Here is a 20,575-nt window from a genome sequence, read left to right on the forward strand (position 1 = left end):
GTGCATTCTGTGTGAATGTCCCCTTAGCATGTAGTTAAAAATCCTACTTTAATATATATGTCTTTCATTTCAAAACTCCAGTGTATGGCTTTCATATTTATTTTTCTGAAGTAAATCAAAGTCTTAAAGGGATACTCCATCACAAAATGAAAGTTTTGTCATTAATTACTTACCCTCATTTCATTCCAAACCCATAAAAGCTTCGTTTGTCTTCAGAACACAATTTAAGATATTTTGGATGAAAACCAGGAGGCTTGTGACTGTCCCATAGACTGCCAAATAAATAGCAGTGTCAAGATCCAGGAAAGTATGACAAGCATCGCCAGAATCATCTGTCATACATCTGTCTTTAGTGATTGATTCGTAATTTTTTTTATGGAGTGGAGTGAATTTTTTTTGTAAAAGAAGAAAAAAATAACGACTTTATTCAACAATTCCTCTCCTCTGTCTATCTCCAAATCAGCATTGCGCCATTTTGGCAATTCTGAGCAGTACGCAGATGGCGTTCGTGCTTCTGTGTCAACCGCGCCACAAGGATATGTTTTTTACGTGTATTTACGCTTTGGTTTGAACGCAAACAGCGCATCGGCGCCGCACGGCTGACACAGAAGAGCGTACGCCATCTGCGTATTCTCGAGTATTCTCGTCACCTCCCTGTTTTCATCCAAAATATCTTAAATTGTGTTCCAAAGACGAACGAAGCTTTATGGGTTTGCAACAACATGGGGGTAAGTGATTAATGACAAAATTTTCATTTTGCGGTGGAGTAACCCTTTAAACTCGACATTAACACAAAAGAATGCACAGAAACTTTGAGACATAGACAGATATAGTGAGGTATTAAGGTATTGATTTAGGGTTTGGGAATTTGGGAAAAAAACAAATGTAATCTGAAAATGATTTGAGCATTTAAAAAAATAAATAAATAAACTCCAGATTTACTTTGCTTGTTTTTAGGGCTACAAAATTTGGCCCCCAAAAAATATTATTTATTATATATCGATATGACTTGAATAATTATAAAATAATAATAGTTATAATATTGTATATTACATTATTATATATTGTAATAATAATAATTACTATTATTGATAGCAGAATATTTTTATTTTTCTTAATATTACAACAAAAATATTAATCTTGATAAAATATTACTATTGCTTTTGTAATATTTGACGGAAAAAATATTTAACAGTTATTTATTTTTGACGGTAAAATAAACAGTATTTAAGACAATGTAAAATCATTGTAATAAAAATGTTATTGTTGTTTTTTTTTTTTTACAATTGTAATATTTCACTGTAAAATATTTAAGAATATTATATAAAAATATAGTAAATAATAATAATTTTATTGACAGTACAACTGTAAAATTACATGACTAATATTTATGGCTGTCTTTATTACTTCATTTTCAAATGTTAAAGCATTGAGAAAACAGCATGGAGCTTGTAAAGCCTGTCATGAATTCGAGGAAGAAAAAGAGGTTCAGGCCATCATTCTCATCATATACACAACTTTAAAGGTGATTTGATCAGGGATACAGCAGTCTAAAATACAGCTGACTACTGGCATAAAGTCTGGTCTACACTGTTGTTTATTCTAGCCAAGAAACACCTGCAGAATAGAGGCTGCCTGACCAACGAGTAAAACAACCAAACAAATCAGTTTCCACATTACAGAACAGTTAGTGGGGACGTTGTGGCCTAATGGTAAGAGAGTTTGACTCCTAACCCTAAGGTTGTGGGTTCGAGTCTCGGGCCAGCAATACCCCGACTGAGGTGCCTTTCAGCAAAGCACCGAACCCCCAACTGCTCCCCGGGCGCTGCAGCATAAATGGCTCTCCACTGCTCCGGGTGTGTGTTCACGGTGTGTGTGTGTTCACTGCTGTGTGTGTGCGCACTTTGGATGGGATAAATGCAGAGCACGAATTCTGAGTATGGGTCACCATACTTGGCTGTATGTCACGTCACTTTCACTAAAAAGGGTGAGATGATGCAAAGTGATTCTCATGCAGAAGCACACAACCATCCCCTGTGACCTCCAGAGGGTCCGTCCTACACGGCTCCCCGACGATGATGCACACTTGGCTCCGTCTCAGTACCTGGAAGAGCATCTGGCTCCACTGTGCTGGAGCTTAATGTGTTTTACGGCCTTTCTAAAAGGGCTATTATCAGCTTTGCTGCTCAGACACACAAACAGAAGCACACACACACACACAGAGTCAGCTGGGCATCACAACACACGGTAACACACAATCCCTTGTATTTGTTCTCACACTCTACAGGAGGTCCGTCTGTCTACCCATCTCACATGATCAATCTCCAGTCACTTTCCTCTAGTTGTCTCAGAACCACCCTGAAGCATGATTGATGATGCCATCAGGAGGAGACGGGCTTCACCCCAAACCATGACATCATCTCCTCTCCGGCGTTCAGCTGCAGTCGACTGGGTCGTGCAGGATTATAAAAACCACTGATGCTGATGTAAGCCGAGTCACGACTGAGAGCGAGAGAGATGTGTGTACCTGAGACAGAGAAACCCACTGACGCAAACGGGATTAATGCATTTTATAATCATACCAAATCCACATCAGAATCGCATTTCACAAACTTCTCTTCCCATGAAGTCAATAATTCTGACTCACAGAATTAAAGATTCTGTTTTTGCTAATGTGCCTTTAATAATGCATTCCCATAATCCTCAGTGCTAAAGCTGAGCATTAATAAAATAAATAAAACATTGCTCATGCTAGAGGACAAAATTTTTGCTTCCCTTGAGAAGTAATTAGGGCCGAATTTCTTCTGCTCTCCAAAGCTGCATTTATTTCATTAAATATACAGTAAAAACAGCCACTTTGTAAAAGTTAAATATATCATATTCCTCTTGTAATTTATTTCTGTGATCAAAGCTGAATTTTCAGCATCATTACTCCAGTCTTCAGTGTCACATGATCCTTCAGAAATCATTCTAATATTCTGATTTAGTGCTCAAGAAACATTTCAGATCATTATCAATGCTGAAAACAGTTGTGATGCTTCGTATTTTTGTGGAAACCTGAATATATGTGTTACTTTCAGGATTGTGTGATGAAAAGAAAGATCAAAAGAACAGCATGTATTTCCTGTTACTTCTGATCAATAAATGAATGCATCATGACTAAAAAGTATTAAAAAAAACCTTACTGACCCCAAACTTTAGAATAGTAGTTTATATAAAAAGTGTTTACTTTTTTTTGTTTATAATTTGTTAGAAAAAATACTTTTTTTGCTCTAAGATTTAGAAATAATTTGTTAAGTTTTGTCTTGGTTTCTTTCTGTTTTTATGTGTTTTTTTTTTGTTATTGTTTGATATGATTATTGTTTTTATTAATATGTGTGTATTTATATATACATATAAATATACCCTGTATATATATATATATATATATATATTTTATGTATTAATCGTGATATATTTGACAGCCCTATATATAGAAATAATAAATAATGTCTATATGGTCACTTTTGATCAACTTAATGTGGTTCTTGCTGAATACAAGTATTCTTTATTTTAAAAAAACTAATATATATATATATATCACATCACTGACCCCAAACTTTTGAACAGCAGTGCAGATTCAGTTATGTTATGTTATGCCATATATAATTTAATGAGCAGACATAGCATTGTGCTCACATGCTCCGTATATATTCGGATACAGCAGTGTGAACACCTACTAAATCCAGCCGCGCAGCACATCTGTGACCTCCAGCGGTTTAATGAGCGTCAGTGTGAACACCCCTCTAGTTACAGCACCAAACAGCACACTGTAGTCCATGTACCGTCTGCAGGTTTGTCTGTAACTGTCAGTGTGAGCATGTCTGCCGTCTCCAGTGAACACTGGCCTGTAAGGATGTGCTGTCAGGCTGTTTGCAGACTTCTGACACATGTTTGTCCCTGAGCCAGACTGTTACTCTGTCTCTCACCATGCTTCATATTCCTGAAGGTCTGCTGTATAAGAACAGTACACACAAACAGACATGTTTCCTTACAGCAGACCAAGGAATTTCCAAGGAATCAGACTTACAATTTTTCACCTAAAGAACCATAAAAATTTTCAAATAAATAGTCCCATAGACCCGAGCCATATCTGAACATTTCTCAAAACGGCTCTTTGATTTGGGCCAGTAAGCAACTGCCTAGAAACCACTCAGAGTACCCTAGCAACCACATAACCATTCTGGAAACTAAATCACCCTAGCATCATTGCAGCAAGTTTTGAACAGTCAAGTAGCAAATAATGCAAAAAAATAAAAATCTTTTTGGAAGTTATTGAGTTTTTTTTTACATCATCACAGAAAGCATCAAAATGTCACTACTATTGATGTTGGAATCATACAGACTAACATTTAAAAGTTTGGGTCAATAATATTTTCTTTTTTGTAAGAAATGTATAATTTTATTCAGCAACAATGCATTAAATTTATCAAAAGTGCCAGATCAAAAGACACTGATAATGTTACAAAAGATTTCTATTTCAAATATATAATATCAATTCTGTGCTTTTGAAATTTCTTTTAATCAAAGAATCCTGAAAAAGAAAACATTTATCAGTTTGAATATGAAACCGCACAACTGTTTTCAACATTGCTAATAATCAGAAATGTTTCTTGAGAAGCAAATAATCATATTAGAATGATTTCTGAAGATCATGTGACACTGAAGACTGGAGTAATGATGCTGAAAATTGAGCTTTGATCAAAGGAATAAATAACATTTTAAAATATATTTAAAATAAATACATCAAAGTATATTTGTAAGTAGAATTACTTGTTTTTTTATTTTTCATCAAATAAATGCAGCCTTGGTGAGCATAAAAGACTTAAACATCATAGTGGCATTTTTTTTTTTAAATGTCAATAAATGTAAAGATAATTGCAGTGAGTTGAGGCTATGCATATACAAGAGCTTTTTTAGAGTGTCAAGCTGAACAATGCGATCAATGAGACTTACAGTTATATACTAGCAGTTAAACATAAAACAGATGGATATTCTGCAATTTATCATGATTCTCAAACAAATAAATCCTTTGGGCTCTCATTAACAGACTAATGGCTCTCTTTTGTCCATCTAAGTCATATTTAATCAATTTATTCATTAGCATGTGGATGTGAGCGTGAGCAGGGAGGGGTCCAGCCACTGCACAAAGAGCCGCTTGATTTGTTCTGGACAGGTGGTCGAGCCGACCAGTGACGGCTGCCGCTCTCCCCGAGAGCCCGCCCACAATGGCACTAAAGACGATTATGCAAATGCAAGACCTTTCCCGGAGACTTTCCCAGGAAGGGGAGCGCGAGAGCGAGGGGGATTGGAGGAACGCCTGTGAAGTGGGGAGAGCTGCACTGCGGACGTCAGGCTGGCAAGAGGGATGGAAAAGGCTGTGCATTCCAGAGCTGCTCGCGAAGATGCATTTGTGAACGGCTGTGGCTGGTTTACTGCGATCTCACCGCGGTTAGCAGAACATGCAGATAAAGCCACATCTGACAGGCCTGATGAGTGTCGCTGACAAGCACAACTGTACTAGCGAGAGATTATTGGCATGATAATTACAGCTGACAGATGAGTGTCACAATCCTGCTGAGAATAACCAGATTAAAGTGAAAAGAGGGAAATATTAAAACCTTTCATTACAGCCCAATGTGTCCATGGGGAAAAGAGAGATTTTGGGAAGAGAGAGAAAGAGACTAGCTCTCTTTTTAGTTTTTGTTTCATTTTTGCCATTTTGGTTTAGTTTAAGTACTAGAATAACTAAAACTAACATAATGACAACTAAACAGATATTTAAAATTACTAATAAAAATGACAAAAACACAAAATTATTTAAAATTAAATGAAAAAATGTAAAAATAAAAACTAATTCAAAATATGAATAAAACTATAATAGAGTATCAATGAGTTTATTTCATTTGTGCTCATTTTGTTTAGTTTAGCTTGAAGTGCTAAAATAACTAACACTAAAACTGCTATAATAAAAACTACACATACATATAAAAAAAACTAATAAAAATGACAAAACACAATTAAATTACTTGAAATTAAAACACTAAAAGAAAAACTCAAAATATGAATAAAGAATTAAATGAATTAAAAAGTGAAATAAAATATTGTTTAAAAATAAATGGATGTTTTTATATATAAAAAATTTAAATAAAAAATAATAATTGTGTGTTAAAATTTGACTTTTTTTTTTTTTTTATTTAAGTTCCAGGTTTGCTGTGCTTCTGTGTTGTATTATATAGGTTTTCTCCTTAGGTAAAAAAGCTGTTCCAAAATATAGGAAGCATAATTACTTATTTTGGCCAAATTCTTAGGAAGCATTGCATGTATACTTTGCATAAGGAAATCCCAGAATGCACTGCAATTCTTGAGACTTGAGGGTCTACATTGCAAGTGTACTGGGTGCGCTAACGAGCAAGTTTACCACATCAGAAAAGCACATATATAAAGTTGGTTATGTGATGCAAACATCAAAATGCATTGGTTCATAAATCATGTACTATGGTAAAAAGCATTTTGAGGTCATAACATATTATTGTGCAAGGAACTGCATGCAAATAAGTTTATTAATTATTAAATCTGTCCGTGAAATCATAATTTGTGTGAAAGTAATGTAAATTGTTGATGCTTTGGCCACTTATGTTTATTTTTGGCTGGACCCTGCAGTGAGTTGTATATATAGGTAGGTTTTTGGAGTGAAATGTAGGTAGAGGCGTGTTTTCCCACTGAGATGTTAGAGATCTCACAGTCACAGGTCAACACACACGTCCATGTGCACAATCTCTTTTCTCTCACACACTCAGACAAACCAACTGTGTGAGATCTGATGCATCTAGACACAAATATAATCCTGTGTTTACCCTTAATATTTACACATGCACAAGCAAATAATCTTCCTAAACCACTCAAGAAGCTTTTTCAACCCTCTGTCATTTGTGGTTGGTGGCTGAGCAAGTCTACAGTGGATTTCGCCATGCAATACTCACTGCCATCATGCTAGTTGGTTGCGATAATTATTAGCCTGTTGCTAGGTGGTTGCTAGGGTGGTTACAAATGGTGTGGGATAAGTTATGCGTCGAAGTTTAGTACTTTCTGACCTTCCTCCCACATGTGACCGACAATTAGCTATGAGTTCTGCCTACACACGGGGGGCTTGTGATCTACATATAATGAAGGCCAAAGGTTCAAAAGCCTGGTCTACTCCTGCTGGACGTGCCAGAAATGGGCCAGCTTTCACATTCCCACCGGATGTCCTCACAAATGAAGCCATTTAATTACATTGGCAGCAGAGGTTGTGCAAATACAACCGAATCTGTGGGAAAGAGCTCGAGACGTATGAGTGAGACCGAGAAATGATGCAACTGTGAGACTGAGAGACACTACAGAAAAGCTGAAATGGGAAATGGAGAAAAATAACTATTTGGCTATTGGTCAGCATTGTCCAGTTATTATCCATCAGCTTTATCCATTTTCTACACTACTGGATAATGCTAAAACACTTGGCTATTAGTTTACATTACATAATAGCTTGTGCTACTATTAAATGTGCAATTTATCATATTTCAATTAAATATCAGTGCTAAATTGCTAATAATAATATAAGGCATGGCTGTACAATTTGGGGAAAAATCCATTCTTCTCTTCTTACGTACTACAACTACTACTATATAAAAGTATTAAATAAAATTAAATATTAGTATTGTAATATTTCAGTTTTAAATAAAAAAGCATTTAAGAAAAATATCATCATCATAATATTAATAATAGTTGTTATTATTATTATTATATTATACTGTTATTCGCTTATTAGTATATTACTACTCCTAAATAAAAATCTTAATCAAAATAAGAAATATAATATTTCAATGTAAAGTACAAAATAATTATAACAATAAATAAAAATATTAAGGTGAATAAGTAAATATTATTGCAATATTTCAGTATAAAGTAAAAGAAAAAGTACTGTATACGAACATTTTTTTAACAACAACAATACAGTAATTAATATCAATTATTATAATTGTTGTTGTTATTATTTTTTTTTATTTATTATTGTTGTTGATGTTTATAATTAGTTTTATATATAATTAATGATATTTTTTTTTATTGTTGTTTATGTTTATACTTGTATTTTTCTTTTATTATTTTGTATGAGAAGTAATAGATATACTCAATTAAGCCCACTAGTCAGTATGATATAGATTACATGATCACATCTGCCAGCTGTAGATGGGGTACGGAGCTCATGTGCAGGTGTTTGGAGACATGTGCATATGCGTCAGGCATGTCTAATGTACGTCTGCGCTGTGCGATGCAAGTTCATGCGATGTGTCAGGCAGAATGAAGTCTCTCAAACCCCCTGCACTCACTCCTCTCCCAATCTCTCACCCTTCATCCTGTCATCCTGCCTTTTCTCCGCATCAGGAGCCAGCAGCACACGGGTAACTCATTAGAGCCGAAGAACAGAAAGAGAAGGACAGAGAACGGTGAAGAGAGAGAGAGAGTGAGTTTCTCCATCTGTTACTGTGCTATCCAGATACGCTCCAGTAGAAAGAGATCCAGCAATATCCAGTTATCCATCCTGTCCGCCCAGAGAGTCACACGAGGTCAACGCAAAACTCTGATCTGAAGTATACTGTACTTGAAGAGTAAATTTAGTGTTTACAAAAAGTTTGTTTTTTGTTTGGTTCCTGTTTAAGCTAAACACTAAGGCTATATTTATTTTTTATTCTTTATATATATCTATATCTATTACTATATCTATGGATCTATATCTATCTATCTATCTATCTATCTATCTATATGTTTTTTTATACATTATATACAATATATATATATATATATATATATATAAATATATATATATATATTTAGTCAAATTCTAGCTACTGATAGTCGTAATATTATTATGATTAGAAGCATGATTATAATTGAGTGCATATATGTACACACACACACACACACACACACAGATCGTCCTCACTGGCTCTCTCTCTCTCTTCCAGCGGTGATACTGTACGTCTTATCACAGCGGTGATGGCGGTCGAGTCAATCCGAGCGCTAGCTCACAGGACAGACTGACTCCAGCTTCAAAGCAACACCCCCTTTCTTTCCCCCTCTTCTTTAAAAAACAAGTGTTCCTCTGTTCGTCAGGCCTGGGCAATAAAACAATGTTTATTTGTGTGGACAGCTGCACAGCGCACCATGTTCATGTGTGAGCCGTGAGTAGGCCAGCATGCCAAGTGCGATAAAGGATAAAAGGCTTTGCGAAATGCCTCATGGATCTGAATGGATGGCCCTCAAGATCACTTTCAGTCATTTTATTAATCAGACGAAAACTGGTCCATTCAAAGAAATAGGAATTAGCCTATCCAACCTATTCGACCAAAGCGAACCATTAGACTATGGCTTGTTTTGGTAGAAAATGACTGACAGCGTCACCATGGCAACATTAGAACCATTTAGAACAGATCTCTTAGCCCCGCCCCCTTCACCTGTTTTCTGCTCATCAACAACAACAGAGTGCATTAGTGCCCACCCACTTTTTAAGCAGCATTGGTTCCTGAAGTATTTTTTCTATTCATTTTCCCATTGGGATAAAAAAAAAAAAAAAAACTTTGTTAAAAGTGTTTTAAGCTATAGCCAGCTAGGGTGAAATCACAGCATTACAAATGTTTATTTAAAGCAAAAAAAATATTTGAAAATCAGACAAAAGTACAAGAATGTGTACTGAACTGGTTTTAGTCAGGAAAAACATAACTACAATACAAAGAAGCATTGTGAGACATATTCTGATTTAAAAATACAAAATTTAAAAGTTGCTGATTGTAAAAGTTTATTGCAAAATATGCTTAATATATATATATATATATATATATATATATATATATATATATATATATATATATATATATATATATATATATATATATATATATATATATATATATATATACACATACATACATACATATACTGTTAAATTATTAGAAAATGACCGCATCACCACCGCGGGTGTGCATTATTTTTCTAATAATTCAATAGCCTGTTGTCAATTATTTTTCCTACATACACATATATACATACATATATATTTTTAAGCTAAAATAATGCAAACAGATGGCTTCAACAAAAGCATATATGATTCATTTACAACCTCTGAACTTTGAAGTTTTAAAAGTTATGATTGTTTCCCTAGAGAGAAAATGAGTGAGTTTTAACTTCCTGTTGCACTGCATATTGCATACATGTACTACACACTAAACACATATTCTTAGTGGTTTCTGGGAAAATTCATACTATTGAGTATGTAACAAGTCTCTGTTCACAATATTTGCTCAAAAGCCATGCATATTCAAAAATCCACAGAAAACTAGAGCACACTAGTCATGCTATTTTAATATACTATGATTTGGGATACACTAATCCCAATTGTGCATATAATACAGCTTGGAAAGTATGCAAATTGAGATTCACCTAAAAAATGCTTTCAGGATTCATCATTTTGTCCAATGGATTATGGAAATGTACCATACAGTAAAACAGAAACCGATTAAACATTATTGAGGCATACAATATGAGTTAAATATAAACAACACCACAAACGCCCTGCCTGTAAAATCAAAAATCTACTCAAAAATCTGACATCATATGGAGAAGCTCAGTTATGAAAGTCAATTATGAAAGAGTTAAGCAACATGAGTAAGGTCAAACTTTCAGAACGTTCAATAAACTGTATCGCACATGCATACAAATAGCCCATCAAATTCTATAAGATACACCAAAACAAGGCAGTTTTGGAATAAAGAAAACTCTTCCAATTTCATTATAACCTAAATCTACCAAACTGTTTGTTCTAAAGCCCAAATACTCATCCATGTGTCGTACATCTGGTGTGTTTGTGTGTGCACGTCCTCATTAAGACCATGTGGCATTTGCATTTATAGCATTATAATGTGCGTAAGATGATGAATTAAATACAGAACTGAAATCCACGTCATCTCATTTGATTATTTCCACCTTTTTATTTGGAACTTGACAGCCATGTAAACACATATACCGTAGCATAAACATTATAGTGAGATCTTTACAGGTTGATTCAGCTTGTGCACTATAAAAACTATTACATGGGACCACCGTACAACCACGCACGCAGAATATGAGCACCTAATCCAACAGTTAATAATATGTGGCGTATAATCTCAGCGTCAGCATGCTTCCCTTCGCCTCTTTTGACGAAGCAGTTGCGTGACATCATCCCTCGTTTTTTTTATGTTGTGAATGCTGCAAATGCAACAGTTTCATTTATATCTCAGAAGTTGCAATTAAAACTCCCCTGCAGTCACTAATTTTATCCCTTAAAAGGATAGCTCACCCAAAAATGTTAATTCTGTCATCATTTACTCACATTTAGTCATTGACTTCCATAGCATGTGAAAAATACTATGGAATTCAATGGCTACCGTCAACTGTTTGGTTACCAACGTACCTCAAAATACCTTCTTTTGTGTTCAACAGAAGAAAGAAACTCAAACAGGTTTGGAACAGCTTGAGGATGAGCATATAAAGACAATTTTCAACTATCCCTTTAAAGCTTTCATTACCAAAATGACATTTTTCCTGTGAAATAATTTCTTTGTGCCATAAAATGGCTTTAATATAACTACACCCTTATGTGGATACATGAATATGCAAATTAGTCCCCGCCTCCACTCAATCAAAGCAGCCTGGACCTGCTCCACTTTAACTCGAATGGTGTTGACTGATGAATTTGCACATGGTTGGTCTTTAATCATTTTAAAAACACCAAAACGACATGTGAATAATGTCCAAAACTTGACTTTCAGTTCACCACATCAAGCAAACTTCACATGGCAGGACATCCAGAGGTCGACAAAGATCAAACACATTTTCTTACGATGCTATTTCTGTTTACTTTTCTAGAACGTTTCCTTAACCTATTGAAACAGTCTGAAAATGCTTCAGCTTCAAGTGCAATGCACTTCAGACAGTGTCTGAAGAAAGCAGAATACATATCTTCTTGACAAGATATTACCAGTGCAATAAAAAAAATCATTATCTTAGCCATAAAATCTGCCGGTATGATGCCTAATGACAAAATGCATGATAAATGCAAAAAAGTGTGCTTATGAAATATGAGGTGACCTTAAACCTGGTAATACGGGCTGTAATAAATTCAAGGACTGATCATCTGTGAACCAGTCTATGACCTTTGCCGTGCCTCAATGTGATGCACGTTTACAAACCTCCGCTATATCATGCAATCAAACAAACACACTAAACATACTTAATCAGCAAGACAATATGCTTGGTCATAATTAACCATCTAACAATAGACCAGAAATCATTTTTATAAAACCACTGCAAACTACAAGACAGAAGCTCACTGAATCGGTCTGTTCAACCAAAGGGTGAATCCATTATTTTATTTTTATTTTTAAAACAGAATTCATACTTTATCTATGCTAAGCTTAACTTGGCACGAGATCTTTGCGTACTTTCCAATATTCAAAGGCGACAGAAGTTTGAAACACTTGGACTTCTGGCACAAGGTCTGCACAGCTCAACCAGGTTTACAGTAATCAGCTGAAATCAATCATCTGTTGACAGATTCTTACTTCTCTGAAAAGCAAAAGACAGTGGCTTACCAGTACTGCCCGGTTATCAAACTAGAGGTTCCTTAATATTATGCTGGAAGAACCAGATTTCAAGTGATCCTATTATTGCAATAAACCAGTGTAGGCAATGGATTTTCTGTTGTTTTGATGGTTCCCAAAAGAGCACTGAACGTTTGCACGGCTGCAGCATGATATAAATCAAAGCAACAGGGCTGTAATCAACACTCTAGAGTAGACTTTGGTGAAAAGATTTAACACGCACACGAACCTTCAGACTTCATCATCAGGAAACACAAAAACTGTAACCTCACCTGTGCGTAATCTCTCTCCAGAGTGGCCTTTTTCTGGCTGTAGGTTCTGCAATTAGAAAGAAAACAGTGAAAAAATTTACATTTACTTGCAACTTACAAAAGCTTACATTTATTATAAAGACCTGAAGTTAATGTGCTTTTGGTTAAATGCTTGAGATAATGTCTTATTACCACAAGATCAAGATATCTTTCTATTCTACAACATAAAATATATCAGTAATACATCCTTTTGACTTTTTTATTACTTGTCATGAAATAGGCAAACAAGTGTCTAAATGGGACTACAGAGGTTGTTAGGGACATAAAACATCATTACACTAAACAGGTAAACTACTAACTAGGTAACTTGGTAATCTACTCACTAGCTGCTTTCACAGCCTCGTTGATCACATAATTGCATTCATGCAAACTATTCTAACTCAGACTTTCAATAAAATGTTTAGAAACAAAGGCTTAATGCTTAAAGTTTAAAGGCTTTTTACTTATTTAGGCTTCAAAATTCATAAAAGGTGAGTTAATATTCATTTGTGAAGATGCTGACCATACTGAACGAAACGTGTAAGAATCATAAACCTTTGTTGGTCACAGAGCTTATTTTCCACAATGATCCAAAAGCCAATGGAAAAATTGATTCTAACTTCAAGTCTGGCCTTCAAAATATATCATCAATGCAGCTCAGTGGAAAAAAAAAATATATATATTCAACAAAGTTTGAAAACTGATCATATTGTAGTTGATTTTGGAGCACCTCCTGCAACATTTGATATTATTAACAATTTTATTAGCAATATTGATATTATTAGCAAACCAATAGCATGTCTGACCTAGATAACATCACCTGAAAAGGAAAGTCGTTTTAAAAAATTTTGGTGAATAGATTTTTTTCTCTTAGAAGTCTTTTTTTAAGTCTTAAAAAACTGATTATTAAAGTACATTTTATAAGACAATACTACTACTTCTACTTCAAAAATTCATGTTTAATTCAAAGTGTTATTTGCCATTTCAGTTCTCTGCAAAACTTTAAGTGAAAATTGCTTCAAAGTAAATCCTCTATCATTTTTTTTCAGTGCAGATTTGAAGTCAAGTCAAGTCTGCTTTATTGTCAATTCTTCCACAAGTACAGCATACATACAGAGAATTGAAATTGCGTTACTCTCAGATCCTTGGTGCATACAGATAACACTAACAGTAGAGAATAAAAATACAGTAACATTCACAATAAGAAATGGGTTGGTTTCGGTTTCATGCTGAATTTAAATCATAACGCAAGATCACAAGATTCACAGTTGTGATTTCTGAAGTTCAAGCTCTCTGAGCTGCAAGAATCATTCATCTCCCTCACACATCAGACTGTGAGTTGGCCGTGGAGACAGTGTTTTTAACATTCTTCCTCGTATGACTGGTTTGGTTTTCAAGCCAGAGGGCAGGAGGCATCCAGACAGCTGATGGTTTCAGAGCATTCATCTCCTTTCGCAGCATTACAAATGAGTACAGTCTGAGACAAGACGACTTGTTTTTTCTTCCTCGTATGATGTTGGTCACAGAGCTTATTTTGTCCCAATGATCCAAAAGCCAATGGAAAAAATTGATTCTAACTTCCAAGTCTGGCCTTCAAAATATATCATCAATGCAGCTCAGTGGAAAAAAAAAATATATATATTCAACAAAGTTTGAAAACTGATCTATGTAGTGTAGTTGATTTGGAGCACCTCCTGCAACATTTGATATTATTAACAAATTTAATTAGCAATATTGATATTATTAGCAAACCAATAGCATGTCTGACCTAGATAACATCACCTGAAAAGGAAAGTCGTTTTAAAAAATTTTGGTGAATAGATTTTTTTCTCTTAGAAGTCTTTTTTTTAAGTCTTAAAAAACTGATTATTAAAGTACATTTTATAAAGACAATACTACTACTTCTACTTCTACTTCAAAAATTCATGTTTAATTCAAAGTGTTATTTGCCATTTCAGTTCTCTGCAAAAACTTTAAGTTGAAATTGCTTCAAAGTAAATCCTCTATCATTTTTTTTCAGTGCAGATTTGAAGTCAAGTCAAGTCTGCTTTATTGTCAGTTCTTCCACATGTACAGCATACATACAGAGAATCGAAATTGCGTTACTCTCAGATCCTTGGTGCATACAGATAACACTAACAGTAGAGAATAAAAAATACAGCTAAACATTTTACAATAAGAAATGGGTTGGTTTCGGTTTTTCATGCTGAATTTAAATCATAACGCAAGATCACAAGATTCACAGTGTGATTTCTGAAGTTCAAGCTCTCTGAGCTGCAAGAATCATTCATCTCCCTCACACATCAGACTGTGAGTTGGCCGTGGAGACAGTGTTTTTAACATTCTTCCTCGTATGACTGGTTTGGTTTTCAAGCCAGAGGGCAGGAGGCATCCAGACAGCTGATGGTTTCAGAGCATTCATCTCCTTTCGCAGCATTACAAATGAGTACAGTCTGAGACAAGACGACTTGTTTTGCTTTTCCTCCCTCTGCTGACTCCAATTCCTTTTCCCATAATCCCATCCCTTAGCTGCACCCTCTGATTTTAATTTCAAATCAGCTGAACTCATGACACGTGTCTTAAAAATCATGAAGGAACGTGGTAGCAGGGTCTGTCCTGTCATATGGGACGCTGTTCATGTTTATGGGATTAGTGCACTTGACAGGAATTTCCGTACCTCCCCCTCCCCGCAGAAAAACTTTCAAATACACAGGAAAGTAAACTACAGGACCCCTCTGTGGCCCGGACCCAGAGTCCTATCAAAACAGGTCGAGATGCCTACATAGCGCCAACAGTTTATGGGGAAAGAGGTTTCATGTGGTATGTCACACATACTCGCTCATCGCTTTTCACTTTCCAAGGGTCTGTGGGCCAGTGAACACACCTGAGGCATTTCATCCCAGTTCACGGCTACTGAAAAAGTTTCTTTATCTGCAGCACATTTACTCTGCATGTTCACATACTATACAAAATGCCAATAGCCGTGCAAAATTCCAGTTTTAATGCAAAAACTGTGCTAATTTATTTATTATTTTGTTAACACTTTACAGTAAGGCTCCATTTGTTAACTATATTAGTTAACATGAACTAACAATGACAAATACTTCTAAAGTTATTTCCAAAATGCACTTATGCATTATTAATGGACCTGAGCTGACATGAACTAACAGGGAATATTTTTGTATGTTTATTAAACAACATGAACAAAAATACTATAACAAACATATTGCTCATTGTTAGGTAATATTAGTTAACTAACATAAACTAATGTGACCTTATTGTCAAGTGTTAACATTATTCTTTTAACACCATGTCAGCAGCAAGGCTATCTTCTCGACAAGAAAAGTTGTACAATAAACAAAAAACCTATATAAAGACATTTAAAATTAATATAAGAAACAAAAATTCTAAAATACACAAAACATAAGAACAATACAACAGGTGATACTTTTTAAATACATCTGTTAGAAATACCTCTGAATAGAAATGTTGTTTATTTCCATTAAAAACTGTGTAAAATAAACTTAATCACACCTAGAAATGCAATGACTAAAAAAAAGCTGGTAATACTTTACAATAAGATTTCATTTGTTAACATTAGTTAACTTCATAAACTAACAATGAATCTGTTAACGTTAGATAATGCACTCTGAACTAACATGAACATTATTAACTTACATTAATGCTAGTTCACATTAGTTAATGCATTTACTTATGTTTACAAATGAGACCTTATACTAGGATTTAGTTGTGCTAATAAACTACGGCTACATACAAAATCACGCAGTTCCCTAATATATAGTAGGTGGGTAGGCAGGGTGCGTCTCAGTCAGCTCCCTTGTTCAGTATTAAGTGCACTGCCCAGGGAGTCGAACATTCTAGGGCTGTCCCAGTGTCAAAATCAATCCATGCTCACTCCCTAGAAATTTCCAGAATGCATGTGAAAAACCACCGGAAATGTCTTCTTAAGTCCCACAAGCTGTCAGAGAAATGTATTAACTCTTATTTTCGGTCTTTAAAAATAGATTCTGTTTGTAATTATCTTTTATCCCTAATGTGCATGAAAACTTAATTAGAATTTAGTAATTAAAGCTAAGTAATTCTAAGTAATTAGAGCTATCATAAGATTTAAAAGACTTTTATTTTATTTATATCAAATTATGCATGCTCTAAAACATTTCAATATATTTGAATGCCACTATGCATGTACATCATCTGTTTAGCTACATTTAAAAAGGAAGGACAAGTGCATATTTTTGTCATATACAGTGATGTTATTGCTTCAATGTGTTTCATACACCTTTACATATGACCTATATACACATGTATATATTCATCTCTCTCTCTCTCTCTCTCTATATATATATATATATAGATAGATATGTACATGCATATACGTATATATTCAGAATAATCCTCATTTACAACTGGGAGCAGAATGACACACATTGCAGGAGTATGTGGTCAAAAGGAGGACTGTGAATATGAAAATCATCATAGGCTCTATAGGATGAAGTGCACCTGGTGTTAATTGCACTGGCACTGGTTTCATAAGAGCATGAACAGGGTGACCTGAAGGTCCAGTACAGTGACAGCCTGCAACAACCTTCTTGAACATCAAGGATACAAGCCAAGCTAGGACATTTGTTCATTTGAGAGCTGTTGTCCTGCTAACTGTAAATGTGTTTATTAGAGCAAAAAAGGGATGCATATAGACTGACTATATTTACACAAGTGGCATCTATAAATGAAAATACACATCAGATCATGCAAACACACTCAACGCGACAGACAGAGACGCAAACGCACAAGAGCAGGTGTTACAACACATCCTCTGACTGCTGCAACAACACTCTTTGTTGCATAAATCTAGTCAACAAATTTGTTTTTACTGCTGTATCATAGCCCTCACCACACACACATCGTCTGACTGAATGCCTGTTCACAGCGTACAAAATTTTGCCACAAATTTCAGCATGACAAGAAGTTAAAACAAAGCTGCATTCTAATGGACTCCTTTAATGTTCAGTGGGAAATTCATCTTAAAATAAAGCAACATGTGCTATTTATTTATTTATTTTAAATTACAGGAACTTTTCTTGGAGGCCATCAAAAAATTGCATCACGTTTGGTGTGAATAGTGTTAATTAGTGTTAACATTATGTTAATCTCACAGTGCACTGCAAGCAGACGGATCTGAATGGATGTAAATGTCAAACTTAAGAAGAGAATGGAAATAATAATATATTTACATACTGTAAATGTTTCTATAAATATATTTACATAAACATAAGTAGTGTATGTATGTATGTACTATGTAATAACTCACTTAGAATGCAAATGTAAACACACACACACACACACACACACACACACACACACACACATATATATTATACATACATTTTTAAATATAAACAAACACTTTTGCCAATGAATGCACCTGGAGTGTTACTGTTTTATTTTTTAGTTTGATATGTATTATTTTTATTGTTTTTTTAGAAGTTTGACAGGATGAGCGGAGTGGTGGAGTGGTGTGGGATGGTGTGTTACAGTTTTAAAGGTTTTAGTTTGTGTGGGTTTGTGTGTGGTTGCTAAACAGGAAGTACGATCCACAAGTAGAGGCTGCATTCAGACAGTGGAGCATGAGAACTCCAGATGTTAAAATCTTTGCCACGACTGACCTACATAGGAAACAGCATAGTGAGGGTCAGAGGTCACTTGGCCTGAGGTCACGTCTACTAATATGTCTCCTCTGTGAGCTACGCAGTCAAAAGTAGCGTACACTACCATTCAAGAGTTTGGGGTCAGTAAGATATTTTTTAAAAGAAACTAATACTTTTATTCAGCATATTTTTGATGCATTAAATTGAAAGTGACAGTAAAGCATTTAAAATGTTACATAATATTTCAAATAAATGCTGTTCTTTTGAACTTCTGAGAATTAAAAAAAAAAACATTTATCAAGGTTTTCATAAAAATATTAAGCAGCACAACTATTTTCAACATTGATAACACACAGAAATGTTTCTTGAGCAGCAAATCAGCATATTAGAATGATTTCTGAAGACCATGTGACACTGAAGACTGGAGTAATGATGCTGAAAATTCAGCTTTGCATCACAGGAATAAATTATATTTTTAAATATATTCAAATATAAAGCAGTTATTTTAAATTATAAAAATATTTCACAATATTACTCTTTAACCAATATACTATACAAGACCTCAATATGTAACGTTAAATTGAGCAAATGTTTTTTAGATAACATGCAAACATGCTTAATTAACATTTTTGTAAAATTACGGCATCACGTTTTTTCTAAAATAGTATGTAGTATGGCATTCCGAACATACACATACAAGGAAACTAAGAGAATCGGGACAGAAGAGGAGACATCCAGAGGAAGAGGAAATGGGGTAAGATAGGAGACTAAATCAATAATTACAGCAAACCTCAGAGTGACTAATTACAGAGCAGCATCTCAGCCTGAGGAGCCGTGGACGCCTAATGATGGCTCTTGCTTTGAGACCAACAGGTCTGTCTGTCTACAGCTGGGAAAAACCCAGCAGTGTCTTTGGAAACCCTGTCAATCCGGATTGAATGGCACTTAAATTATTAAATCAATACAGCAATGACGGCAATTAGAACTTGAATGTTATGCGCTAATTCAATCATTATATCTTGGAAGCAATCTTAACGATTCCTCTTGCAAGCATTGCTATTACTGCTATTCATTTCAACTAACCCCTAACACATCAAGTATTAAAGGGCTCATCCAATGCACATTTTCCACAAGTTAATATGATTCTTAAGGGTCTTAATGAAGTCTGTAAAATAGTTTGGTTAAAATTTCTCAATGGTAGTGTAAAAAAACAGCTCTTTTCAGAGCAAGCCGTTTTGTAGCATTTTCCTTTAAATGTTAATGAGCTCAGCTGACCCCGCCCCTCTCTTCCGAGCTGCTCTCTGAGAGACTGTTTTAGCCGCATTCATTGTGAAACTTGCTAATTAGCACATTATTAGGAAAGGCGATTTGCAAAGATTCATTAAAAAAAACTTACACTCACTTTTTCTGTTGGTGAAGCTGGATCACGAATGATTTGCACGAACATAAATGCATTTAGGTAGATCGGGGGTGCATTCCCTTCAGAAACAAATGTAATCCACTGTAGTCTTCAGCGGCTCAGATGTCGGGAGTAACCGACCACTGCTATGTTCATTATTACATCCAACAACAGAACACCTCAATCACTAAGGAGTCGTAAACATGTAGAACAATACATTCAGAACACATTCACAAAATAAAGAAAAATCTAGTAATGCTTCAAGTGGACTTAGAAACAGAAGCATTCAGACACATTGTGTTTACTAAGAGCAGAACTCTGGTGGGCAGAACGGCACTTTGTGCAGAGATTGTTTAGTGTGAAAACACACGTAGCAGACCTGAGGAATTTTAGGGCCTAGAGTCAAGCTGTAAACCCAGGAATCTCCCACAAAACTACAAACGCAGATAGATCCAGCCAATGGCATTTATCTTATAGGCAGAAGTTACAAGAGAAAGTCAAATGCTA

The 20,575-nt window shown here is 35.0% G+C and overlaps 1 protein-coding gene across 2 annotated transcripts in view; it reads right to left on the bottom strand.

The window, feature by feature from the left end:
- Positions 1 to 20,575, bottom strand: part of LOC109063294 (F-BAR and double SH3 domains protein 2-like) — an 82,447-nt gene that overhangs the window by 49,054 nt on the left and 12,818 nt on the right. For both annotated transcript variants that reach the window (XM_042775713.1, XM_042775711.1), the window contains exon 3: positions 12,986 to 13,031. In XM_042775713.1, the coding sequence (XP_042631647.1) occupies positions 12,986 to 13,031 (46 nt within the window). The remainder of the gene's footprint in view (positions 1 to 12,985; positions 13,032 to 20,575) is intronic.

Source organism: Cyprinus carpio, chromosome A18, assembly GCF_018340385.1.
Source record: "Cyprinus carpio isolate SPL01 chromosome A18, ASM1834038v1, whole genome shotgun sequence".
In the NCBI taxonomy this organism is placed as follows: domain Eukaryota; kingdom Metazoa; phylum Chordata; class Actinopteri; order Cypriniformes; family Cyprinidae; genus Cyprinus; species Cyprinus carpio.